This window comes from Mus musculus, chromosome 1 (genome assembly GCF_000001635.26).
Source record: "Mus musculus strain C57BL/6J chromosome 1, GRCm38.p6 C57BL/6J".
In the NCBI taxonomy this organism is placed as follows: domain Eukaryota; kingdom Metazoa; phylum Chordata; class Mammalia; order Rodentia; family Muridae; genus Mus; species Mus musculus.
Window position 1 is genome coordinate 181350069 of NC_000067.6, and position 26518 is coordinate 181376586.

General features: G+C 47.7%; 1 protein-coding gene across 5 annotated transcripts in view; it reads left to right on the forward strand.

The window, feature by feature from the left end:
* The first annotated feature begins 390 nt into the window (after positions 1-390).
* Cnih3 (cornichon family AMPA receptor auxiliary protein 3) overlaps positions 391-26518 on the forward strand; it is a 110183-nt gene continuing 84055 nt past the window's right edge. For 3 of the 5 annotated variants that reach the window (NM_028408.3, NM_001160211.1, NM_001160212.1), the window contains exon 1: positions 2560-3438. In NM_028408.3, coding sequence (NP_082684.1) covers positions 3358-3438 — 81 coding nt within the window. In that variant the 5' untranslated portion in view covers positions 2560-3357. Of the gene's footprint in view, positions 3439-26518 lie in introns of all 5 variants that reach the window. The other 2 variants (XM_030243142.1, XM_006496989.4) reach the window with 2 other exon arrangements.

Here is a 26518-nt window from a genome sequence, read left to right on the forward strand (position 1 = left end):
AGCCACCTCTTTGAGAATTCCTCATTCTCTGTGCTTCTCCCACGGGTATATGAAATATACATGTTAGCAAATTTATTTGTTTTTGCTTGTAAATCTCTCTTTTATCATAAAGGTCTCTTGCAAACTAAGAATAATCCCTATAATTCACACACACATTCATCAACATGTCAATCACATTATATAAAAGTTTAGGGTTTAATTTTTTAAATTATAATTACCAGTCAAAAGATTGATTAAAAATAAAATATATTTTATTCAATAAAATAGTTGAGAAAATCTGAATTCAACAAATGTTGATAAAAACAACTTAAAATTCTATGAAAATATACTTCAAATGTTAAAACTACCCGACATGTACTTAAGCATAATCAAGCATTTCAAACATGAAATATTCAATAGTCATTAAAAAATAACTGTGTCTATATAAGTATACATTCATTTTAAATTCATGGTTCCACTTGTTGGAAGGCATACCTGCTTAAGGGAGAAAGCAACTCATTTGACAAGTTATAAATCAAGACAGTAAAATATGTATTTTCTAGGAAATTCTCACATACAGCATCTTAATAATTTATTTAAAATGAGACATCTAAACCCCTTTGATCTTGTGGAGGTGAGAGTAACACCTTAGACAATATATTAAACTTTATCACTCATACTTCAGAAAAATGGTGTCAGTGGGAAACATGCCATGGGAATCCCTTCTACAGACTATGCTCATGTCTGCTACAAAGAAAGTCTGGCATTCCAGCCAAGATCTCAGAAACATCTCGGAATGCTTTTTCATTAGTGTCTATTCAGTGTTTAAAGTAAAGAGTTTCCAGACTTAGAAAGACAAACATTGCATGTTCTCTCTCATAGTGGGACCTAGCACCAAATCTTGAGATTTGTGTACTTGGAGAGTCTGTAGAATTTAGGGGTGTCTCAGAGACCAGCAAAGAACAAGGGATATTGTCATTTGCTCCAGGTTGCCCACCAGAACTTGATGATAAGGTTCTATTGCAGAAGACAGGAGATGGAGAAATCAAGCTAGCATTGATTAGGGAGTTTCCTCTCTGCTTTCTACCTTTCATAGTACCACAAGGAGCTATGCAGGCTTCTGAGTGTATGTGTGGCTCATCAACAGTCTTAACCAGCTGTGAACCCAATGAATCTGAGTAATGACAATGTGGCAAGATATGCCATGGGCACAACAGTGGCATGAATGTTAAAGGGGCAATCAGCTGCTTCCCGACTGGGTTTAAGGTCTTTGAGGAGGAAACTCATGCCTGCTACTATATATCTGGCCCAGAATCCATGGTTGGGGAATTGTTCATGTCCAGAGGACACTCTCTACAATTTTGCTAAATGGAACTAGTATCAAACTGTCCTCTAACTTTGTATCTCTATACCTATAGGTTGGTGCAGCTCTTAGATCTCATGAGGGAAGTTGTTTTGTGCCGTGGAGGGCAGTTAAGGTAAATACATGACCTGTCAAAGTGCAGTGGAGTGCTCAGCCAGCCACAAATGGACAATCATATCACACTCCTTCTCCCTAAGTTTCAGGGACCATCATGGAGAGGTGGCAGAAAAGGGGCCAAAGCCTGTAAGATCCAGAGGTTGGGGAGGATGGGAGCGAAGCATTCTTTTCTGTACATAATCCGATGTTCTGAGGTGCACCTCAGATTCCCGGGGGACTTGCTTGCTACTCGTCTCTCAGGACATTTCTTCTTGCTTCCTGTGCTGACTCATCTGAAATCCAAGTTCTATCTGCAGGGTTGGATTTTTTTTTTTTTTATTGAGCAATTATGATACAATTTTTTAAGATGCTTAACCTCTGTGACAGAGGTCCCTACATTTACGGATTGACTGGGTACCAATTGCTCCCTGCTAGGTCCTGTTGGGTTTGAAGACACTCAATTGCTATTCAGGTTTTATTTAAGGAGGCTAAGAAAGTTGGAGGTAGGAGCGAGTCTGCTTTCAACAGTAAGCTCTTAGTAATGTAAGCTCTTAGTAATGCCACAGAGCAACACAGAAACACTTTCTGCACCCTTGCCTTATCCCCTCCTCCCCCACCTCCCACTCCCCACTGACCAGGTTCCAATAATCCCAAGGTCAGATGGAGCAGGATAGTGGAGGATGCGAGGGATGGGCGCTGATTCAGAATCCTATGGGGGGCACAGGGTAGAGCAGTAAAGGCACCCTAGATCAGAAGTAGATTACAGTTTGGGAAATCTGCCTAAGCAGGACCCAACCAACAGGAGCCCTCCACTCCCTCGATCCCTCACTTCCCTGCTCTGGTGTGCTCCAAAGGGCTGGAAGCCTAGGGGCGGCCGACGCGTTGTCGCCATAGCCTTCCGCCTTCCCACTCTCTCCGGGCGCACGTGCTCAAAGAGTCCCTGCCCCTCCCGCCTCCGCGCGCGCGGGGCCGCAAGTTTCCTACGAGAGGCGGGCGAGCACCGCATCTTCTCTCCGCCGCCTCCCTGGCCCCCGCCGCTGCCGCTGCAGTCTCCGCCCGCGGGGAGGGCGCGCTCTGGAGCCGGCGAGGGTGGGGCGCCGCGAGGGAGGGGTCCCAGCGCCGCATTCCTCGCGGCGCCCGCGGCAGCAGCAGAAGCAGCAGCAGCAGCAGGTGGAGCCCCATTCAGCTGCGAGCCGCTCTTGGCCGGAAACCCGCGCCGCAGCCGCCTGGCCGGGAGCTGGCCCTCCAGGCTGGAGCCCACGCCGCCCCGGCCCGACCCAGTTTCCCAGGCACCGGGTTACCGAAGCCGGCGGCCGGGGGACGCGGTTGGGTCCGGGGCCGGATGCATCTCAGTGCGCATAGCTGCGCTGGGAGACCCCAGCCCGGGGCGCAGGGCTAACGGGACCTGGCCCACCTCAAGACTTGTGCTCTGGGGACAGAGCGGCTTTGGGATTCGGAGTCCAGGCACCTGGCCGGAGGCTGTTGAAGTCTGGGTGTCGTGCTCACCCCACCTCTTTGCTTGGGCACCAACAGAGAGAGCTCTTTCCAGAGGACCGGACCTCCTCGCCTGGTCCAGAGTGGAGTCCTCGCACCCGGTGCCTGTTAGTTTCGAGAACCTTTCTAGTTGACACTGGTCTGCAGGTGTTCTCTGCTGGTTAGGTTTCTTCTTCGGCTAGGGGGACTGTTGCTACCAGAGGCATTCTGTGCCTGTGGGCGCTCCAAGTCCCGGGTCTCCAGTCCTGCCAGAATCGTCCGGGCTTCGCTGACCCTCAACTCTGTCTCTGCTTGTCGTGGGTGCTTCTAGTCGTTTGGGTTTTTACCCGGAGTGTGTAGACTAGACATCTTTCTGACTGCTAATTGGGAAGGCACTGGTCTCCAGGGAGCGGCTTTGTGTGTGGTGGGATCCGGGGTCCTCAGCCATGGCCTTCACTTTCGCTGCTTTCTGCTACATGCTGTCCCTGGTGCTCTGCGCTGCGCTCATCTTTTTCGCTATCTGGCACGTGAGTAACCTGCAGAGGCTTCTAACTCTCCTGTACCCCAAAGTCCTCCCTCCCCCCACGCCCACCTCATTTCCTCATTTCACCGGCCTTTTAGACATAGCAGGCGTGGGCGGACCGCGAGGTCAGGCAGAAGTACTTTCTGGGCAGACCTTGTCCATCTCCCCTGTCCCGGGGCAGGAGACACAGTTCTTGGCATCCTGAGACCAGGCGGTACCGCGCCGGGCGCCTACCTGCCTTGGCTGGAGCCAGTGACTGGTGGAGCCTCCCTGCGGGGCACATTCCTGGGCGTGGCAAGGTGTCCCAGCCAGGCCAGGAGTAGTGGCTCAAAACCCCATCTGCTGGGCTTCCGCACCCCACTCCCTTCTCTCCTGCCTGCAGGAGAGAAGAAGCCCTGCCAGTGTCCCAGGCAATTAGTCAAGTAACTATAACAACTAAACATTTAAAATGTCAGCATCTGTGGTGGGTTGCGTTTAGACATAATTGGAGACGAAGTGGAAACACAACCAGAGCGCCTTGTAAGAAAGAGGAAGCAGGGAGAGGCCAGGCAGGAAGGGAGGGAAATCAAGAGAGATGGGAGTGAAGAGAGAAGAGGGACGGAGGAAGACCGGGATAAATAAGGCTCTAGGTGCTGTAGATCTGACCAGGTCCCATCATCCCCAGGGCACGAGCTTCCACTCGCCATGGAGTGCAGACGGGTCCTAGATCGTCAGGTGTGGTGTGTGGAGCTGTGTGGATCGGAGGACTCCTAAAGGGGAGTAAGGAGGAGGACACAGGAGGATCTGATCTCCTGGGGACTGTGTCACATTTCACAAACCCTTGACCCACTAGCTTCCTTCCGAGGCTGCTTATGGGCCCTCTTCTCACTCTGCAAAGGCCGATCAGAAGGGCCAAGGTTCCAGTGATTGACAGGCACCACTAACAACTCAGTCTTGCCCTTCCAGCAGGGTTGGAGGTGATGGAGGGACCCTGAGATGAGCTCCTGGAGGCCTGGCTCTGGGGAGCCTTGGAGAGATTGTGTACAACAGGAGATGACCTAGAAGGAAGAAGACTGAGGCGCAGTTGAGATGCTGATGTTTTGTCTGAGTGGTCTGTAGTGTGAGAGGGTTTATCTTAACATAGTTCCCTGAGTCTCCTGCTCTAAGGGGCCAAGTGACAAGGAGCAGAGGGAACGCGCCTGGGGAGGAGGAAGGGACTTCTAACCACCGGTCCTGAAAAGACCCTGTAGATCACATCTAAGCTTCCGCTTCTTCCTAAGCTTGCATAATCACATATCATTTAGTTTAGGGATATAGAAATAAGAGGGGGGGGGTGTCCGATGTAGGAATTTGAGGGCTAATAGAAAAAGTCAGTTAGATGTGATGGGATTTTGTCCTCTCTGCCCTGGAATAATGGATCTGTTCTACTGCACACAGTTGGACTTTGAGGATGTTGGCAATTATAAAGAAAAGAAAAGGAGAGGAGAGGAGAGGAGAGGAGAGGAGAGGAGAGGAGAGGAGAGGAGAGGAGAGGAGAGGAGAGGAGAGGAGAGGAGAGGAGAGGAGGGGAGGGGAGGGGAGGGGAGAGGAGAGGAAAGGAGAGGAAAGGAGAGGAAAGAGAGAGATTGATTCCTGGATAGGATGAACAGGGATTCCAGGTAGGAAGTGCTCAATCATACAGCAGAGTTCTGCTCCCTTGTTCTAAAGGAACTTTCTCAGCTTCTTCATATTTGCAAAGGCTTATACATTCTTGAAGGCAAATACTTAATTTGGTGTTTCTTCCTGGTTTTGCTTTGCCTGGAGAGTGGGAGGTCCTGAGAGCACCCGTGACTCCTTCAGACTTGATGTTCACTGCACTGGCTCCTGAAGCAGGGTGGGTCACCAGAAAGAAATCTCTTCTTTCCCTCAGTGTGTGTGTGTGTGTGTGTGTGTAGGGATGGGGAGGGATATACAAAACTCTAGGACCAGTTAATAAAGTAGAGAATTTGGACAGTTCAGTTGCACAAGAGACGTCTGAATGACAGTTGCATGTCCTGTGCTGGCCTCTGCCCTCAGCTCTCTTCTCCCAATCTGAGGAGGACAACACAATCAAATCCCAAATCAGGTCCTGGTGGCACCCCTGGTGGAAGTAACATAGTGACAGCAGGGTCAGTCCCTGTTCCCTAGTCCTTTCCTTCTCTCTGAATCAAGCAGTCCAATCCCCCACCACAGAACTCTGGTACCTGAACACTGAAAGGGGAACTCAGAAACACTCTGACCTCCCGACACACACACACACACACACACACACACACACACACACACACACACACAGTGGGTCATTGGTTGAATGGTGCAATCGTTTCAATCAAAAATTTAGGAGAGTTAGTAGACGGTGCGTTTGCCTTCTTTCTGGCATCTTATGTTTCTACACATTCCCTGATCTGCTGAATCATACTTAGTCATGCTTAGAATGGATTGGCATCCCAAGTAACGAGTTGGCATTTAATAAAAAGTGGTTAAAATGTCATCACCCTGGGCTAAAAGAGATGTAGGGGTATTTTCCCTCCTTTTTTTTCCTTTTTCCTATTTATTTGTACAGGTGCATACCTACTTAAGGAGAATAATAGAAGTTACTATTTATCCACTATGTAGTTTGGAGAGGACCTGCCAGGTGTATCTCCAGTTATTTTTGCTTCCCCTCCCCCAGTCTCCCCTGGATGTCTAGAAGCAAAGATACATGAGGCTGGTTAGCAGCACATTTAAGTCTTTATATATATATATATATATATATATATATATATATATATATATATATATATTTTTTTTTTTTTGCCTTGAAAAAAATCTATCTGCATTGTCTTCAAATGAAGTTACTTCACATCAGCCACCATCTTTGAGTGCATTTTTCTTGCTTTGCAGAAGGAAAGAAAAGCTGAGGGTTGTTTGTTTGCGTGCTTGTTTAGACCATGGCTCTGTGTTCTTCATGTATCTTGTCTCTTACATGGCAGGGCATCCTTTACTCCCACAGATGACTTCTTACACATGAAGAATCCATGGCTCTGAGAGACTCTGAAACCTGTCCAAGCTTATGCTGCTAGTATGTGTGAGGCTTGGGATTCGAACTGAGTCTGTGAGACTCTTATGGCCAAGTCCTTTCCCGAGCTGTAATCACTGGCTTTGAATTATTGATTTAATAATAGTTGCTACCCAAAAACATTACTTTCTATGTAAGTAAGCTATTTAGAGTGACAATTTCTGACTGGAGTATAACAAGGCTCACAGTATTGACATGTAGTCCACACTCACGCTCACCCTGCCTTCATCTCCAAAGTGCTTGTCACATTTACTAGTGCACCCAGCTCTGTGCATTCCTCTTTAAAAGAAGAACCTGTGTTTCATCTTCTTACAAATTAGGCTTTTACTTACAAAAGCAAAAGGATACAGGATCCTTTCCAAAAAGTTTGAAAATACAACAATATGCAATGAAAAAGCTACCATCCATCTTTCCGTCTATAAAACATTGGATTGGGTGCTCTCTCTCTCTCTCTCTCTCTCTCTCTCTCTCTCTCTCTGTGTGTGTGTGTGTGTGTGTGTGTGTGTGTGTGCATTTTAAAAGCTGCATGTGGATGTTTAGAGGGGAAAAATCTCACAAGTGTTCTGAACGGTTCACTCTGTGGAGGGACGTCTGTTTCCAGCCAGTCTGAGAGGAACAGTGTTTACTCACAATTCAGAATCCTTTCTGCTCCAGCTTGGCCGAGGCTGATCGCAGACGGTCTCATTACATAAACACAGATGAAGCCGTTCTTTGAAAAGATCAAAGATGCATTACCGTTTACCGTTTTATTTCAGGCTTTTAATTTTCCAGGATTTTTTCATATCTATCTATCTATCTATCTATCTATCTATCTATCTATCTATCTATCTATCTATCTATCTATCCTTCTATCTGTCTGTTTGTCCACCTGCCCATCTGCCTGCCCATCAATCCATCCATCCATCCATCCATCCATCCATCCATCCATCCATCCATCCATCTATCTATCTATCTATCTATCTATCTATCTATCTATCTATCTATCTATCTATCTATTATCTATCTATCTATCGATCTATGTGCATTGGTGTCTTGCCTGCATATATATCTGTGTGAGGGTGTCAGATTCCCTGGAGATGGAGTTATAAACAATTGTGAGCTGCCATGTGGGTCCTGGGAATTGAACTTTCCTCTGGAAGAGCAGCCAGTACTCTTAACTGCTGGGCCATCTTTCCATCCCTATTTTCCAAGTTTTTAATCTCTAGAGTCCCTCTGAACTTCAGTAACTAAAAAATAAAAGTTAGTTCCCTGTGAAACTCTTTAGAAGGACTTGATGTGTCACTTCATCTTGAAATGGGCTTGGGCTCATGGTGACATTTGCTCTTGGAGTTTGAATGGACCTCACAGGCAGTAATGAGTACCAGTCGGCTGAGGAGCAAATTTCCCTAGACAAAGTTTCTTCATTGCTGAACCTTTCAGCCAGTTCTAGCCTGTCACAGATCCAGTCACTAGGATTAGGTATCAGTTTCTCCAGTTACCCATCCATAAAAAAAGAAGGGGGGGTGTTTTGTGAAACAGGACCCTTGGGGCTCAGTGTAGCCTTTTCCCCAGAGACTCTCTTTGACCTGCTCTGAGCCAGGGGCAAACATGAGTACTTTCCAGGGCTTCTCTGGCTTCCACAGCTGGTCTGTTTGAATCGAGTCATCCTCTTGCATCCAGGGTAAGGTATCTGCAGCAGCTGCCTGTCCTTCCCATTCCCTGCCTCCCCATGGTATCTCTCCATCTCTGCAGAAAGAGAAGAGCCTTTTCTGCCCATCCTTGTTCTCCACAGCTGAGGATGACCCTGGGGGCACAGAGATGCTTAATCATCTTTACAAAAGATTCTCCAGCTCTTTTGCTTCTGGCTGCCCTGGAGACCACACCCTAGGTAGCAAGGGACCCTGCATCCTTTTATGGACGGTGGTGCTTTGGAACCTGGAGAACTACAACTGATGCAAAGAAGACCAACCATTTGGGAGGCTCATAGCCTGTGATACTAGTGTGTGTGTGTGTGTGTGTGTGTGTGTGTGTGTGTGTGTGTGTGTGTGTGGGTCTTCCCACAGGAGGTGGGGAACACTGACAAACTTGGGGGGGTGCTTTCTCTCTGCTGTGGTATTTGTTTTTTGTTTCCTCTTGTGGTGAGTGCTGGCTGGCCGGCTCCCAAAGCCAGTCTTGACACCGTTGTATCTCCATCAATCATATTGTAAGAACAGAGGAGGGGACAGAACTCGCCGGCTCTGGAAACAAGCCAGTGCTGGCTGGCAGAGCCTCCTCAGTTGCTTATGGTTTTCAGGCTTCCTAAGGTGAGATGCAGTAGAGCCACCAAAAGTTTCCCCTGACTCTCCAGTCTCTGAGCAACGGCAGGCGAAGCTGTGAGGTCTTGTCACGGACGTTTCTATCTGTACCAACGCCGAGGCCACACTTGCCTTCACTTTCCTCCTGTCTCCTCCAGCCGCCGTATTCCGTTCTCTACTGTGCATTCCCGTGGCTCTGTGCTTTATTCTCTGGACCTGTTTTCTGCTACCACTTTCTTCCCAGAAGTTGAGAAGTGCCTCATTTTCCCATCAATGTGCTGTCTGGACAGCATCCTCGCCACTCTTGGCTGTCACTGTTGTCTGCCTCTGTGGGCCACTCTCAGAGGCAGATCCACCAAGGATTGGACGCAGTCATGGACACATCCTCAGTGACCTATGTTGTGGCCGGTCACCTGACCTCCTGTCCGAGACGACGTATGACCCCCTGACCACACCTCTGCCTATCATTCCAGGCAGCCCTGGCCCTCCTGCTTCCACTCTGTCTGAGATCCCTGTTTAGACTATAATTTCCCCTTTTCTCAGGACATTGTCCCTTGAGGACATGATTCTCTTTAAGCTCATCCATCACTTGGCTCATCTGCGCACATCTTTATGTGACCGTGTTACCTTTATGGTGAGAGCCCCCTGTTTAGTGACAATTTTGGAGTTTTGGTTTCTTTGGAAAAACACAGAAATAGTATGGGAATATATTTTCTTTTTAATCCCAGGTGTGGGATGTGGGACTACTTCAGCTTGTCCACAGCAGGTGACTATGATTTGCCTTGTGCTTTAGCAGGAGTGTGATTTTGCCAGTTGTAGATGCTCTCTGTGATTGTGTGATATTTGGAATTCGGGGGGCTTTTTAGAGGATATATAAATGCTAGGGCCTTGAGAAGTGTGTGTGTGTGTGTTGTTGTTGTTAGTGGTTTGTTATGTAGTTGTGCACAAAGAAGAAACAAGAAGAAATCAGATATCCCAATGGTGAAGATTAAACTTGCCCCAAGGAACCCAACACCCCTAATCAGCAGAAAGTCTTTATCATAGTCTCTGCACATCAGTATGGCTTGGGTCTGAGTCGTGAACTTTCTCCATACCGTCTTATGTTTTTGACACATTCTTGGAGCCCCAGAAGCTCCTACACTCATGTGTTCATGTCAGGCTCACTAATATGACACAGCCTGTCATGAGGAGCACCTCGCTGCCCTGCATTGATATGATGGAGCCTGTCATGAGGAGCACCTCGATGCCCTGCACTGATATGACACAGCCTGTCATGAGGAGCACCTTGCTGCCCTGCACTGATATGATGGAGCCTGTTATGAGGAGCACCTCACTGCCCTGCCATCTTGGTCTTTTCTGTTGCTATAACAGAACATGGTAGACCAGGTAGCAGAAACAAGAGTTTATTTGGCTCATAGTTCTAAGATCTAAGGGCTACCCCTGGCAAGGGTCTTCTTACTACGTCACACCGTGATGGAAGGCACCACTTGGCATGAGAGCATGTGTTGGGAAGTGGGGGATGGTTTCCACATTATACTTTTAGAACTAATTCCACCTATGGCATCAGCCTTGGTCCATTCATGTAGGTGGTATCCATGACTTCATTGCCCCTTAAAGGTCCCACCACTTCATACCATCGCAACAGCAATTAAACTTCAACATGGTCTTTAATGAAACAACCAGAGCATAGTACCCACCCTCTAAGAACTTGTCTGTGTATGCTCTTGTAAGTTCATTTCTCCCTTGACTCTAGCCACGGTCTCCCTTTTGTTGAAGCTGCTGTCTTCTGTGAACATTGATTCAACATGTTTCCCTGAACCCTCAGTACCGCACCCCACAGCCGTGTCTCCAGGCCTTCTGACAGGCTAAGTTTCTTCTTCCAGATAGGCTTTGCCTTCCCAGATCCTGCCCACTTTCCCTTTATTTTCTCCCATCAGACAGACACATAATACACTGGGGATGGACCCATCTTCCAGGTCTGGGTATTTTGCCAGCTGTGTTTCTTCCCTGTTCCTAAGGTAAGTCTTGAAAGTCTTTGACCCCTGCCCTCTGTCCACAGTGCTTATTCACTCAGTGCCTGCCAAGGACACCAATGCCCTCTGCTGGGCGGTCTCTGGGTATCAGTTGGCTTACAGAGACCTCTTTGAGGTCTGGACATTGCTGTTCATACTTGCCGTCCTGTTCCCTCTAGTCCCAAGTTGTTTCTGGATCATGCCTTGGGTTCTTCTCTCTACCCCGAACATTTTCTCACCTTTCTCCTGGTTGTTTTCTTTCTTTCTGCCTCTTAGACTTGAACTTAGAACAGGCCTGAGTCTGCCTTCATGAGCTGCCGGCCCCATTCCCGCTTGTTCTACACTGAGCCTGTGTGTCCTCGTCACTCAAGGCCTCGGTGGATCTGGTCCTTAGCTTCAGACCTCTCCACTTCTCCTCTCTCAGTTGTCAGTAAGCATTAACTTTTTGTCACTGGGAGAGTGAACTTGTGAAAGATTTGTTTGGGCTCCTATTGAGGTAGTCCTTCAAGGATATGAAGCAGTGTAAAATCATAAATCACATTAACCAGGAGGCAAGGAGAAAGAGAATGAAGAGGTTGGGGTCCCATAATCTCCTGAAAAGGTCACACCTGAGTGCCCGGATGACCTCCTGGTAGGCTTCACTTCTGAAAGGCCAAGTCTTTCATGTGTGCCCTCTTGGGACATGCACCATTCAAACATAGTCACTTGTCTTCTTTTCTCTGCCTCATGCCCCCCCCCCCACCTTGGGGCAGGCTTGATTTGTTCTTCCTGGGAGCGTCATATCCCTTCAAAACTGGACTCCTGGGTTTTCATCCCACTCAACTGAATCCATATGCTACAACCCTCTCTAGAGTGAGCTCTAATAGCTGAGAGAATCTCTTCATGTCATCTCCAGAATAAAAGCCTTTCTGAACTCTCTTACCCACAAAGCTTAGCAGGCTTCCGAGGCTAGGTCCAGTCAATGGTTTCACCCCCACTTGACACTGTCTGTTCCAGTAAGTTCCCAAATGGGCTCTTACTCTTCCCTTGAGTGCTGTCTACTCATCCCTTCCCTTACTGGGCTGGCTGAATTCCAGCCTTACATTTCCTGAGAAACCTCCACTGCCCCTCATTTATTTCCTCTGTCCCCTTACACCCCAAGGTTCCACTGGTCTTGCAGCACTAGGCTACAGGTTCTTGGGGATTGGAATGGCTCCCATCTGTTGTGGTTATCTCACTATCCAGCGCACGGGTGGCATGATGATTTGAGCTCTTACTGCAGCATAAGTAGATTCAGCATCTGGCTAATTTACTGGGCTAGCCAAGCTTGACAAACTCTTTCTTGATGAATAGTTTCCTAGACTTACAATAGTCTTATAGATGGTTTCTAAAATTATACAATCCCAGACCTGCAGGAGGCATCTCAGGTCTGGTGGCTCTGTCTGCGAGGGGAGGTTCCCTATTCTATTGCTGTGAAGAGACACCATGACCAGGGCAGCTCACAAAAGGCATTTAATTGGGGGCTTGCTCACAGTTTCAGAGTCCTGTTCATCATGACAGGAAGCATGGCAGCACACAGGCACGATGCTGGAGCAATGGCTGAGAGCTTACATCTGATCTGCAAGCACAAGGGAGGCAGAGAGTGAGATTGGGCCTGGCATGAGTTTTAGAAATCTCAAAGCCCATCTCCCAGTGACATTTTCTTCAACAAGGCCATACCTCATAATCCTTAAACTGTCTACCTACTGTCTTGGGATAGGGTCTCTTACTAAACTAAAAGCTTGCATTTTTGGCTAGGCTAGGTGGTCAGTGAGCTCTTAGGATCTGCCTATTTCTACTTCACAATGATGGGGTTGCAGGCATGCACATCCATGACTATTATTATTATTTTTTTAAATGTAGGTCTGTGAATTCAAACTCGGGTTCCCACACTTGCTCATTGGGCCATCTCACCAGCCCCTGAGATACCCATTAAAAGTGTATTACATTTAGTATGTGTGTATATGTACATGTGTGTGCATATGTGCACAGGCACAGTACATACATGGGGGTCAGAGGACAACTTGTGGGAGTCACTGGTATCTCTACCATGTGGGTCTTAGAGATCATACTCAGGCCATCAGACTTGGTGGCAAGTGTCTTTTTCTTTTTCCTGCTATGCCATCTCCCCAGTCCCTGTGAGACCCATTTTGATCCTAATTGTGAAATATCCCATTCATTCACCACTTGGCAACCAGATGCAGACAATCTCCTTGTGGCTTATAGGGGCAAATACTAAATTCCAGTGGATGTCTTTGCAGTTCAGGTTGCTTCTTGTGGTGGCTTGCGGGACCTTAGAAAGGAAACTGGATTGTTCTGAATAGAGGAGAGGCATAGAATGAGTCCTGCTAGAGACAGGGAAGCTGCTTCTGTGAATTCCAACCTCAGATCTGGGGGGTGGGAGTGGGGGTTGGGCAGCTGCTGTTGGGGGTGAGGGAGATCACTCATGTTCAGTGTCTGAATCTTCATGGGTGACTGAAATATCTGTATGTTAAATAGCATGGGGAGTCTGATTAAATCCCATAAAGGTCATGAAAACTCCCAAGTGCACAATTAAATCCGGAGTTGGTCTCTGAATACCAATGCAGAACTTAATGATGAGGCTGGCAAATATTTTTAATTTAGCATAGAAAGAGAGGCAAACACAAGACTTTCTTACATGTGCTAAAATAAAGCTGAAACACAAATCGGAAACAATGGCATCCAATTCAAGGGTGGGCTGATAGACTGAAATGGGGCCACCAGCAATTTTGCTTGCATGGTGTGGTACCTGTGATGGTTAAGTGTCAGCTTGATTAGAACTAGGATCACCTGGGAGGAGAGTCTAAAAGGAGAACTTTCAACATGGGGTTGGCCTGTGGACCTGTCTATGAGGGATTGCCTTAATTAACTTAATCAGTGTGGGAAGATCCAGTCCACTGTGGGCGGCGCCATTTCCTAGGCACGGTTCCTGAACTGTTTAAAAGTATGGAGAAACAGAGCTAAGCACAAGCAAGCAAGTGAGCATGTATATATTCGTCTGTGTTCTCACAATCGTGAGCGTAATGGATCTAGCTGTTTGAAATTCTTTCCTTGATTTCCCCACACAATGATGAATGGTTACCTGGCATTGTAAGCTGACACAAACTATTTCCCCCAGCACCCCCATAGTTGCTTTATGTCAGGATGTTTCATCACAGCAACAGAAACGAAACTCAGAAAAGTGTCCTAGACTCTAAAAACCATGAGAGGCTTAATTAGATGATCCTTCAGCAGGGCATGGGGTTGAAAGACTCAGCTTAAGGTCTTACACGGTGGATGAAGTTACTGTAGGAAGATACTGGGTGTTGGAGACATCTGCCTACCTTTGAACTTAGTCTCCCACTGATCACAGTCTCAGGGGCCCCAGCACCACAGCGAGACTGTTGACCCTTGGACGTGCTTGTTTATTACTCTTGACACTAGGAAAAAAAATTCATGTCTCCTGGATTTAAATTCTGCATGTTCTTTTCTACTGTATGCCTCTGTTCCTGTTTTTATCCATTCTTCACTTCAGTCCTATGACATGACAATTTTGGGTGGCTCATTTCTCTCTCTCTCTCTCTCTCTCTCTCTCTCTCTCTGTGTGTGTGTGTGTGTGTGTGTGTGTGTATGTGTGTGTGTGTGCGTGTGTGCTTGTATATTCATATATTTTCACGTGTGAGCATGCGCCTTGGCTTCTCAACAGTTGTAGAAGCTGGTCATAACAACATGCTTAGTCTTACTGAGAATTTTAAGAAACATGCAGGATTCATGTTGAGCACATGGCTGGTGGGTGGTGGCCCTCAGACTGCTGACAGGAATAAGTCACCTCTGGAAGCTTCATTTGGCCTGTGAAACCAGAAGCTGAGCACAGGCATGCAAGTGAGCATGTACATACTCTCCTGTGTTCTCACAATCGTGAATGTAATGGGTCTAGCTGTTTCATCATTTGAAGAAGAGGAGCCGAAGCTTTGGGTGACCCCTGCAAAGCAGTGCCCAGCAGTTGGCCCTGCTGGGCAGGATGTGCAGGGATGAACACAGCACACATTGGGATGCTCCTGCATCTTCCCTGTGCCCGGAAGAGGAATTGTGGCATGGAGCTGGCTGCTTCCTTCTGTCTCCTGACCTTGTGCAGTGTACCTGTTTGGTACAGAGTTCAGGAGCCCAGATATCATTGCCTGAGAAAATGGTTTCTCCAAGGCTCCCTGGATGCTAAACCCGTTACCCTGGGACTTGGTACTTTTTTTTTCTCTCTCTCCTTTACAAAGGCATTTCATGCATTCCTCTCCTAAGTGTTACAGATACTCCGAGGGTCCACATTACCAACATCACCATTGCTGTCTTTATACTAGTTAGTTTATAATCTCACTTTCAGGTGGGTTTGGTGGGGGTGAGGAGGGCCTTGCTACTTCACAAACACAGGCATGAAAGAGGCATGGGTAGGAAGGTGGCCAGCTGGCTTGCCCCTATAGCTTTCTGTCTGTAGGTGGGCTGTTCATATTCTCCTGGATGCTCCGGGTGGACAGCATGCATGCAACTCAGCAGGGCAGGGGACATGTGGGAGAGCAGCTGACTGCCAGAGGAGGAGTTCAGAATGGCTCCTGGTAAGGCACGGCTCACAGCCCTGTGAGTGAATAGTTCCTCCCCTGCTCACTTGGCCTGGCCTCTTTCCCCACAGTCCTGGCAGCCAGGGCCACCTCTAAGGGTCTTTGGAATATGGGCTCTGCCCTGCAGGGGCTCCAAGACCTGAGCCTTCCATAACTACCTGGCTCTGAGGCCAGTGTCTTAGAATAATAAGTTGGACTGAGGATAGTGCCAGAGCTTCTGAGCCATAAAATCATCCTTGGAAGTATAGTCTTGGCAGAGTGTATCTGTGACATTTGCCAGGCCCCGAGTTCAATTCTTGGCACCAGAAAAATAACTAGAAACAAGCAAAACACAATTAGCCCACTGTAGCTGAAGGCTCCGCCATGGCCTCAATATATCCAGGCACATGAAGGGCAGGAGTTGGCTGCTTCCTTCTTTCTCGAGAAGTTGTGCAAATGCCAAATGAGTACTGGACTGGGCTGTCTTCTGTCCAGTTGTCAGTTAATCGGTCTAGCATGGCTAGACTCGGGATGGCTCCCCAGGTTGCCTGTTTCCTTTAGTTCTGTCCTGTATCTACCCTTGACTAAGTGTCCCCTACTTCTCTTGAGAGAAAGGTGTCTCATTAACACTGTAGTTTCTGCTCTGGGGTCTGTATAGCTTCTCTGACATCTTTAAGTTTGATTTTTAAAATTATGGTACAATACAGAAATGGTTATTTTCTTAACTGTTTTAACCCTTAAACACATTATAAGTGCATTGAGTGTATTCGGCACCCATCTGCCACCCACTTTCAGAACTTCACCTCTAAACTGAATAGTAACCCCCAACCCCCTTAGTCCTGGCATCTGCCTTTCCACTTTCTAGGACGTATATACATCCTGAATATAAGTAAGATATCTCTACTTATATAAATGGAACATGCAGCATTTTTTCCTTTCTGCCTGGCTTATTTCACTTAGCACAACATCTTTAAGGTCCATCCACGACATGGCATACATATATCACAATTGAATCCTTACTAGATCGTGTAATGTTCCATTAGATGTATGCGCTATATGTCACATATCCATCCATTTATCTATCAGTGTACACTTGGTAGGATGCTGAATCTTGGTTGTTGACTAGATTAAGAGATGCCTAGAGAATTGGCAAGGCACACTCTGGGTGTGGCTGCGAGGGCATTTCCAGATGCGACGTGCCACATAGGTAGGCAAACTCAAAAGACTCACCCTGAATGTGAGTGGCCCCAACTAGGCTGGGACATGGATGGAGCTAAAGGCTGGAGGAAGAGGAGAGAGGGGAAAGCCTCAACAGCGGCACTCCATTCTTCTAGCCTGAGTGTGTGCTTTTGTGTTTTCCTGTTGCCCCCATCTCTGCTCATGACATCACGATGATGATTCTTTGGCCTTTGAATGTCAACTCGAAGTGAGTTGCTAGGGGATTTTATGCCTCCAGCCTCAGTCTGGAGATGTATGTTGGTTCCTCTTTCTCAATACTTCTAGCCTCTTGGACTAAGAAGCCTCTGGCTTTCCCAGCTCTCTGGGCACTGATGGCCTTCGTGGGGCTGAGTAGCCTCTGACTGTGTGAGGCAACTCATAAATTTCCTCTTGTAACCATGTACACTCTAGGTTTAGGTCCTCCATAGAACCCTGACTCCATAGAACTCTTGACCTGTTTCCATCTTGTCATTGTGAATGACACTGCTGTGAACATGGTATACAGATGCCTGCCCAAGACTGATACCAGTTCTCCTGTGTAAATACCAGGAGCAGAATTCCATGATCGAATGGTATTCTCTGGTTCCTCTAATCTTACATAGAGAAGTTTGCTGAGTCTCACATCTTTTCTGTATCAACTCTCTGCTATTCCTTGAACCTCTGACCTCTGCCAGACACCATTAGAGTTAATTATACTTCTGTTACTGTGACCAAATGCTTAAGAGAAACCGTTTAAGGGCACAAAGAGTTATTTCTGACTTTTAAGTCCATCACGGCAGGGCAGGAAGGGAGTGGTGGAGCAGAATAGGTCACATCAAGGCAGCCAGGAAACAGAGAAGAAGGGAGAGGGGTCCAAGACAAGCACATCCCATAAGAAGAGACTCCCAATAACCTAATTCCTTTATCTGGGCCCAACTTCCCAGAGTTTCTAGAACTTTCCAAACTAACACCACTAGGGACCAACCAGGACCTCTGGGGCACCCGAGACGTGTACACTGCAGTACCTGACTGGTTTTATTGCATTCCTTCTAGTCTGCAAACAACTGTAAAATTCACATTTATATCTTATCATTAAACTTTAAATGCCAGAAATTATTAATGGTCCTTAAGCAGAGATTCAGACATTTCTTCCAGGGACTCTATCAGGAAGAGATTATCAGTGTTTTCCATGACTTTAGGGCTGAGAATGTTTAGTGCTGTATATGAGCTGACAAATACGCCTGCTATTAAGAGATAAAAAGGGTGTCTTGCAAAAAAAATTTTTTTTCTATAGTTCATTAAAACCTGATTTGCATTTCTCAGCTCAAGTCCCTGCAGAGGTGCAGCCTGCTCTTGGGCTGGGGTGAGAGGTGGGGGAGGGGTGGACCAGGCAGAGAACCTTACAGGCTGGTAAGGGACTTTCACTGTGGTGCCTGCGCTGTGCCCTGCTGTGGGCATGGACATGGGACATCAGTCAGCTCACTGGGTGACAACTTGCAGGCTAGTTGTGTTTTCTAGGTTTTTGTTTGTTTAAATTCTGCCTCGAGAATTTAAAAAAAAAAAAGTGTGTGTGCTTTCAGCCAGATTCATCAAAAGATAAAGTTAGGGGCTGGAGAGGTGGCTTAAGTGGTTAAGAGATCTCGCTAATCTTGCAGAGGACCTGGGTTCAGTTCTAGGCACCTACATGGCACTTCACAAGCATCTGTAATTCCATTTCCCAGGGATCTGACCCCTCTCCTGGTTTCTCTAGGCACCAGGCATTCATGTGCTGCACAGACATTCGTGCAGGCAAAGCACCCATTCATTAAAAAAATAAAAGAAATAAAACTAATCCCTGCTCCCATTACCACCAAAAATGTCACAGCCGTGCAAATCTCGTGCAGATGCAGACACCTGTCTTGTAGCAGACACTTTGTTCTCTTTCCTGTAGCAGAATGAAGGGAGGAGTTGGCGGGGAGGCTATGCACCCTATAGTTGGTGTAGTTGGCAGAGTGTGAGTTGAATGTCCTAGTGGGAACAGCAGGACCCTGAGTCTGTGGCTGAGGGCTCCTAACTCTGTCTGCCCACCCTCCTGCAGAGTGCCAGCAGCCAGGAGCTACACTTCCCCAGACTGGCTGGCCAGAGGGAGTCAGAGCTGATGGCCCTTTGAAGGTCGTGTGTAAGACAGGTTTTGACTGACTGATTGGTTCCCATTCTCTGGGTCTCTCTTTCATAGAGAAAAGCCCCAGGCAGGTTTCATATGTGCCTTCTTTCATCCACTTTCCATTCATATTCTTTTCAGGTATACTGCCACTTATATTGTTTACATTGTATCCTGCAGCAGACAGGTGGAGCTCAGCTCCTCACCACTGCCCTGCAGGGGCTCTGGGCAGACTGCTTCAGAAGTCTGTGGTTATAATGGTCCTAGGATAGGGGACTCTGGTTCCCTCCCCTTCCTCCTCTCCTCTCTTTTTTATTTGTTCAGCCTTCCTCCTTCTTTGCTCCTTTCTCCATTGCTCTTGGGCTCCTTTTATTTCTTCTCTGCATGTGCCTTAGATCTCCTGAAGGCTGCACAGTATCACTTAGCCCAGCTGGTAGGTTCCAGGGCTGGGAAGTAAGCTGCCACCACCTCCCACCTCCATGATGTCTGGAACCGTGGGCTGACATTTCCAGAGCATCAGTCTTCAGTAGATTTTCTGTTTCTGTGTTCACATGGTCCATTTTGACTCTGGGATCCATTTCTACTGCTGGGGAAAAGTGCAGGGGAGGAGAGGGAGTCTTGGCACCGGCTCCTTTTTTTTTTTTTTTTTTTCTTCCTCATTGGCAACTGATTCATGAACTCTAAAAAAAGAGTTGATAGCAACATGGCTGGCTAGCAGTGGCAGCCCAGATGGCCCCCTAGATAATAGAGACATTTGTATCTTGGCTAAAAGAAATATTTAAATGTGTTCTGCAAACCTGATTAGGAAAAGGAATTAGTAACTTCTCTGAAGGAGTGTGGGTAAGGAAAGGGTTAAATGATGATCACGTTCAGGCAAGATGAGGAAATAGGTCTTGAGAAGAGTCAGGATGTGGGCAGGTAGCTCATGAGGGTGTCACTCTATTTGACGGGTATCCCTGGATAACAGGAGAGAGGTCCAAGGTGAACCTGGGTATGTGGGCTTTGTGCTACATGTCTGATTGTTGTGTCTGTTTTGTAAACTGCTTCATGGTGTTTACAGACAGACCAGGACCCAACAGGACCAATTTGGAATAGTTGGGTAGATGACCCCATTTCCCAGCCCTGTGGTCACTGGGAAACAACCATAATGGCCACATTCTATTACAATGACCCTGAGCAGCCTAAAATCTAGAACAGACATTTGTTGTCCTTATTGTCACAGGTCATCATAGGACAGTGGGTGGTGCAGGGGCCCTTCATTTGATGGGGGTTCTGGATTGCCATGGCAACAAACTAGTGCTGGGGGCTCACAAGGATAGAGTGGGAGAAAAGGCTGTGAACAATTTTTTCTGTCTGCCTGTCTGTCTGCCTGCCTGCCTGCTTGCTTGCCTGCCTACCCCCCCCCCCTTTCTGTTTAAATAAGGTCTTTCTATTGAGCCCTGACTGTCCTAGAACTTGCTCTGTAGACCAGGCTGGGATTAAAGACATACACCACCGTCCAGTTTGGGAACAAATCCTTAAGCTCAACTGAGATGGAGTGTGTTGGATGGTGGGTGGGGTGAGATGGTCTCCCAGAGAGTATGGGGTCATTCTTTGACATTCTTTGAAGACAGGACAGGGCTTGAATGGATGTGCTATTGCTTGAAGCCACTCCATCACTGCTGGGCTGAGACTGATCCCAGACTACTTTTTCTTGGAGGTTCTGGAAACCAATTGGGAATTGAGCAGAGGCCAGCAGCACATATGTGCTGACTGGAGAAAAGTCTGGTGTTTGGTCCTGACACGCTTTTCTCTCATTGGTTGGCAGTTTTAGACATAAAGTCGTGGCCTAGAAAGGGGCCAGCAGCTGACAGGCTGTGTGCTCTCAACAACCCCACCCCCCAACCTCAGGCAGCCCCCACACCCCCCGAGTCTGCATCTCCTTGTGTGTTAGGTTACAGGGTCTGGAGGAGGAGACCAGAGACCCCCCCCCCTCCAGTTCTGGGTCCTGTCCTTCTACCTCTTGCTGTCATCATCTTTTCTGTTTTCTTACTCAGTTTTTCTGGTCCCTCTTACAGTTCTGTGAAGGGGTATATCATTAAGGTTCTTGGAAATCAGTCTAAAGAGGGATTTCTGGAAAGGAACTGGTACTCATTGAATGGAGGGAAACAATCTAGAGAGCCAGCTTTACAGTGAGGAATGACCAGCCTTTGCCTCTCTCTCTCTCTCTCTTCCTCCCTTCCCTCCTTCTCTCCCTCCCCCCCCCTCTGTCTCTCCATCTCTCCAACTCTGTCTCTCTCTCCCTCAGATCATATACATGGTTAGTTTTGGCTAAGTATGACAGCGTTTCAGGCACAGTCGAAGGACCCGGAACACTGTCCCTCTAGGATGGTGCTAAGGAAGAGGGAACAGAGAGAATTCCGCAGAGTTCAGACCATAGGAAAATGCTTGCAAGTGTGGGTGACCAGAAATGCCAACATTCACTGCCTGGTCACTAGCTCTTGTCTTTTAGCTTCTCAACTTACTCAAGAAAACCAAGCATCTCTCTAAAACCAGAGCTGCTATCTTGTTGTCACAGATCCTTGAATGTCTTGCCTTCCTGTGAGCTGGGGGCAAAGACCTTTAGCTCCATTTTCAGCTTGATGAGGCCGTCTGTGGTCTGGCTAGCAGGACTGAGTCACTGGGCTGACAGCTCTGAATGTGTTCCACCCCCAGGTGATGACTGTCCACCAGCCTTTAGCAAAGGGCCTGCCTTCTCATCACCAGCACTTCTGAGGCCCTGGAGGCAGCAGCGTGCTTTTATATCAGGCATGGGCATCGTTCCCCACCCCTGCAGCTCCACAACGGTACCTGAGCAAAGCACCAAGCTACCTAGACAGAAGGAACAGCTGTAAGTGCGAATCAAGAGTAAGAAAAAAAGAGTCCCCAAGCTTAGGGAGACCGGCTTAACATAAGGAACTGAGTCCGATCCCCACATCATACATAAAGAAGCTAGGTATGGTGGCAAATGCTTGCAACCCCAGAGCAGCAGAGGCAGAGGCAAGCAGATCCCTCGAGCGTGTTCACCAGCCAGCCTAGCCTAGTTGGTGAGCCCCAGGCTAGGGAGAGACCCTGTTTCAAAAGCTTTGGATGGTGCCTGGGCAATGGCCCCTGAGGTTGATGTCCTCCACACTCCTCTGCACACACTGAATGATTCTTCCTTTTACAATGCTGCTGACCCACCATGACCCCATGAACCTGTGCTCAGAAGTCCCCTGCTACACCCAGCCAGCCAGGCAGGACCCCTTCAGCCCTGTCTGTGTCACTCCATATGACCCTCACATCTCTACCAGCCTCCTGGTTTGTAGGATTGCAGAACTGGCAACTTTTACCATAGTACATGGTTTGGCTCTGTGAATGGGAGGTGGCATGGTTTGCCTCTTTTTCTTCCTTCTTTCTTTCTTTCTTTCTTTCTTTCTTTCTTTCTCTCTCTCTCTCTCTCTCTCTCTCTCTCTCTCTCTCTCTCTCTCTTTCTTTCTTTCTTTTTTTGAGACAGGGTTTCTCTGTGTAGCCCTGGCTGTCCTGACACTCACTCTGTAGACCAGGCTGGCCTCAAACTCAGAAATCCGCCTGCTTCTGCCTCCCAAGTGCTAGGATTAAAGGCGTGCACCACCACTGCCCAGCGATGGTTTGCCTCTTAAGGGAAGCTGCGATACTGTGCCTCAGAGCTGTGGGCTGCCTGGCTCTTCTGATAAAAGCAGTTCTGCTCACCATTCTGGGATGGTTACACAGGGGTCAGAGGAAGTAAAAGCCACAAGGGAAATGGCTGTGGCTGTAGCATGCCAATTAGAAGTAAGTTCTGCGAGGAAGATGGTGAATGCAGGGTCTAGGATCTGTGTTGATCCAGATGCCATGGGATAGCCCTGCTGGCTGTTCACACACATGTGTGCCCCACCAAAGCCGTGTGAAAAGCTTAGCTGCTGACTGATCCACTCCCTCGTTTAAAAATGCCCTTCTTCTATTAACACACTAATCACCACATTTGTGCAAGAGGAAAAATACAACCAGCTGGGTAGCCCTCCAAACCTCAGGGCAATGAGAGGGCTTGGGCCAGGAGCAGTGTGACCGCCCTGCTGCTGGCAGTGCTTGCTCTTCGTCCTGGCTGACAGTGCTGTCCGTGGTGGGCATGAGTAGGGGTGAGGGAGTTTCTTGTCCGATGTTCTGAATCTAGACTCCTAGAACCATTTGGAACTGAGAGTCCTTTAACCTCAGTGGCAAGGTGACATGGCTGAGGCCATAGCTGTGGGAAGCAAATGCAGATGGAGCTCTTAGTCCTCCGTGTACTAGACGTGTGTTCTGTAAGCACTTTATAGCAACGTACGGCAAGAATACGGTGGACAGCAACAATCAAATTATGGACCCATGAAGGGGGGCAGTTTTGGTGGAAGAAGCTCAGGCAGTCCCTATGGTGGTGGCTATGGATCTGGAGGTGGACGTGGTGGACATGGTAGCAGAAGGTTTTAAAATAAAACAGAAACGGCTACAGTTCTTAGCAGGAGAGAGAGCGAGGCGTTGTCAGGAAAGCTGCAGGTTACTTTGAGACAGTCGTCCCAAATGCATTAGAGGAACTGTAAAACTCTGCCACAGAAGGAACGATGATCCATAGTCAGAAAAGTTACTGCAGCTTAAACAGGAAACCCTTCTTGTTCAGGACTGTCATAACCACGGTTTGCAAAAAGTACAGCTATTGATTAATGCAATGTAGTGTCAATCAGATGCATATCCCTGAGGTTTTATCTGTTGTAGCTTTTTCTTTTTCTTTTTCTTTTCATTACATCAGGTATATTGCCCTGTAAATTGTGTAGTGGTACCAGGAATAAAAAATTAAGGAATTTTTAACTTTTCAAAAAAAAAAAAAAAAGAATATGGATGCTGTGGCCTTGGTCCTTTCAGTTGTGTGTGCCAAGAAGTCACAACTGGACTTGGTGACTTAGCTTGTTTTCAGATGGGATAAAGAGTAATGTGTTAATTAAATAAGAAGTACCTAGTGGTAATTCCAGAACTCAGGAGTATGATAAGTTCAAGGCTAGACTGAACTACAGAGCACAAGCCTCTCTCAAAACCAAAACCAACTAACCAAACAAAAACGAAAACAGAAATCAAAGTAGCAAGAGGGGCTGGAGAGATGGCTCTGTGGGTACAGAGCTTGCCATATAAACATTAGGAACTGAGCTCAGATCCTCAGAATCCATGCAAAAGTCCACATCTGTAATCTCAGCGATGGGAAGAAGACACGGATGGAGCTTAAAGATCACTGGGAAGCCAGTCTACCAGTCTTGCTGGTGAGCCCCAGCTTCCGTGAGAGACCCTGTCTCAGAACAGGGTGGAGAGTGGTAAAGGACACTCAACATGGATCTCTAGTCTAGACACACACCCACAAATGCACGCACACACGTGCATGCATACACACATGCACATGCACAGACACAGAGAATTATATAATTAATATTAAGCTAATCCCCATATTTTAAATATCACACAGTCCTGAGGAAATTATTGGGGGGGGTCTTGACTATTTTATGTATATATTATCTATCATCTCTCTCTTTTTTTAAAAAAGATTTATTTATTTATTATATGTAAGTACACTGTAGCTGACTTCAGACACCCCAGAAGGCATCAGATCTCATTACGAATGGTTGTGAGCCACCATGTGGTTGCTGGGATTTGAACTCAGGACCTTCGGAAGAGTCAGTGCTCTTAACTGCTGACCCAACTCTCCAGCCCTATCTATCATTCTCTTGATCTACCAATCAGTCTATTAACAAGTCTATCCTACTTTATATCACCTACTTATCATCCACCCATCTTTCTGTCATCTATCATCCATTTATCTTTACCTGTCTATCTACGTAGGCACTTACTTAGTATCCATCCCTAGGAGATGATCCTCTCCCCGTAGGAGCAGGCTTCCATCTGAGAGGCAGGCATATGATCACAAACCCTAACCCAGAGTTATACTGCACCCGGGAGCCTAGCTCAGAGCCACTCCCAACAAACAGCCCCTCCCTGGCTTGCCATTTCTTTAATTATCAAGCAAGACAAGCTGCTCGCTCGCCTCTGTTCTCCATGCTGAGTTGGTTATCACCTCCTCCTCCTCCTCTGCTTTGACAGTCTTTGTGTAAGGTGTGAAGGCCATGTATTTACAGGAGTGGGTTATCCGGTCACTATAAGCCACTGTGGGAGCCATGCCCTTTCTCCCTTCGGTGGTGTTATTGCTTCTGTACAGTCTTGTAGGCCACAAGGCCAGGCCAGGTTATGACTGGGTGTCCCCAAGTGGTGACTGAGGTCTTATTGCGTGAATTGTCTGCTTACCACCACCACCGTCTCAGCCAATAGGGACAGAGCAATGTGATGCTGGCAGTCTCTCAGGCTCCTTCCTCCTCTCTGCCATTCCAGCATCTGCCCTCTGTGTCCCTCCAGCTATCCCCACTTTGCCAGTGGCATCTGCCACTCTTGCCTGCAGAGCCACATTTGCTTCTCAGATGGGGTAAGGAAGAAGTAGAAATTAAGCAGTAGTGTTTCCTGTTTATAGTCTCCAGGACAGAAACCCCCTTGATTGCTCCCCATCTAACAATACAGGGGACAAAAGGCTCGAGTTGTGAGATTCGGAAACACTGCATGTCCCTGGGAAGGCGTGGGCAAGGCTATCCTGCAGTTTAGACTCCACACTTCTGAGGGTCAAAGCAGCCTTTTGGGGCTCTTAGCCATCTGTCTAGGTGATTGATACACGGCCCCTGAGACACTTTGGAGTGTGGGCACAGGATTCTGGTGGAGAGTTAAGAGTGGTCAGAGATTCTCAGGCCTGGAGGACAGGCAGGCTTAGGCTCAGGCTGTGGCCCCTGGTTTATCTTTTTTGTCTCTTCCTGTCTTCGGCATCTTCCTGGGTCTCATTTTCCTGCCCTGTAAGGAAGAGGTTGCAGGGGTAGCGGCTTGCTGTCCCTCCTTTCCCACCCCTGGCCTTGTCTTCCAGAGGCTTCCGTGGGTTCAGGGCTCCACTGGACAGGTGCCACCTAGGAAGCCTCTGGAAGCAGTGGTGCTGCCCATCAATCTGGTATCATGTCTCAATGAGGGGTGTTCTGTCATTCACCTTCTAAGACCCCACATCATGTCACTCCTCTTCCTCTCAGCCGGCTCTCACACCTAGCCCTCCCAAAGAGTCCCCGCTTCCACTTTCCCTCTTCTGGGAAGTTCCAGATGATTCTGCCACATACACCCAGGATTTCTGTTTGACTTGGGGTTTACCTAAGGTGCTGTGTACCTCCCTCCATAGGCAGGGAACCCTCCTGTGTTGCCTGGGAAATGGACTCCCTGGCTGACAGTGAATGGTGAATGGTGAATGGAGACTCCTGTGTAGCTCCTCCTATCCCTTCCCCAGCAGGAAGGCAGGGACCCAAGGGCTCCAGGAAGGCTGCTAGCTTTCAATGCTGTTTCTTGGGAACTTAGGAGCTGCTACCCCATTGGCTACACTCAAGCCTTCTTCATGATGATGATGGGATGCAGGCCTGTGTGGGATCCCCTATCTTCCATCCACAGCAACATCCGGTAGCTGTCTTGGGACCTTCCCTTCTCTCTTGCTGCACTTCAGTGTGTAAGTGTGTAAGGGCGCCCTAGGCTTGTTGTGTGCTCCCTGCCCGGCTTCCTGCACTTGCCTAGACCTTGCTTTCCTCTTCTAGAAGACAGCGCTTCAGCGCTCTGGCTTAAGGAGGGCTGCTTAGAAAAGCCCCTTCTTTGCAAAGGATGTTGGTGTCAGGAGAAGCCACATGCTTTCCAGGGTGACTCAGA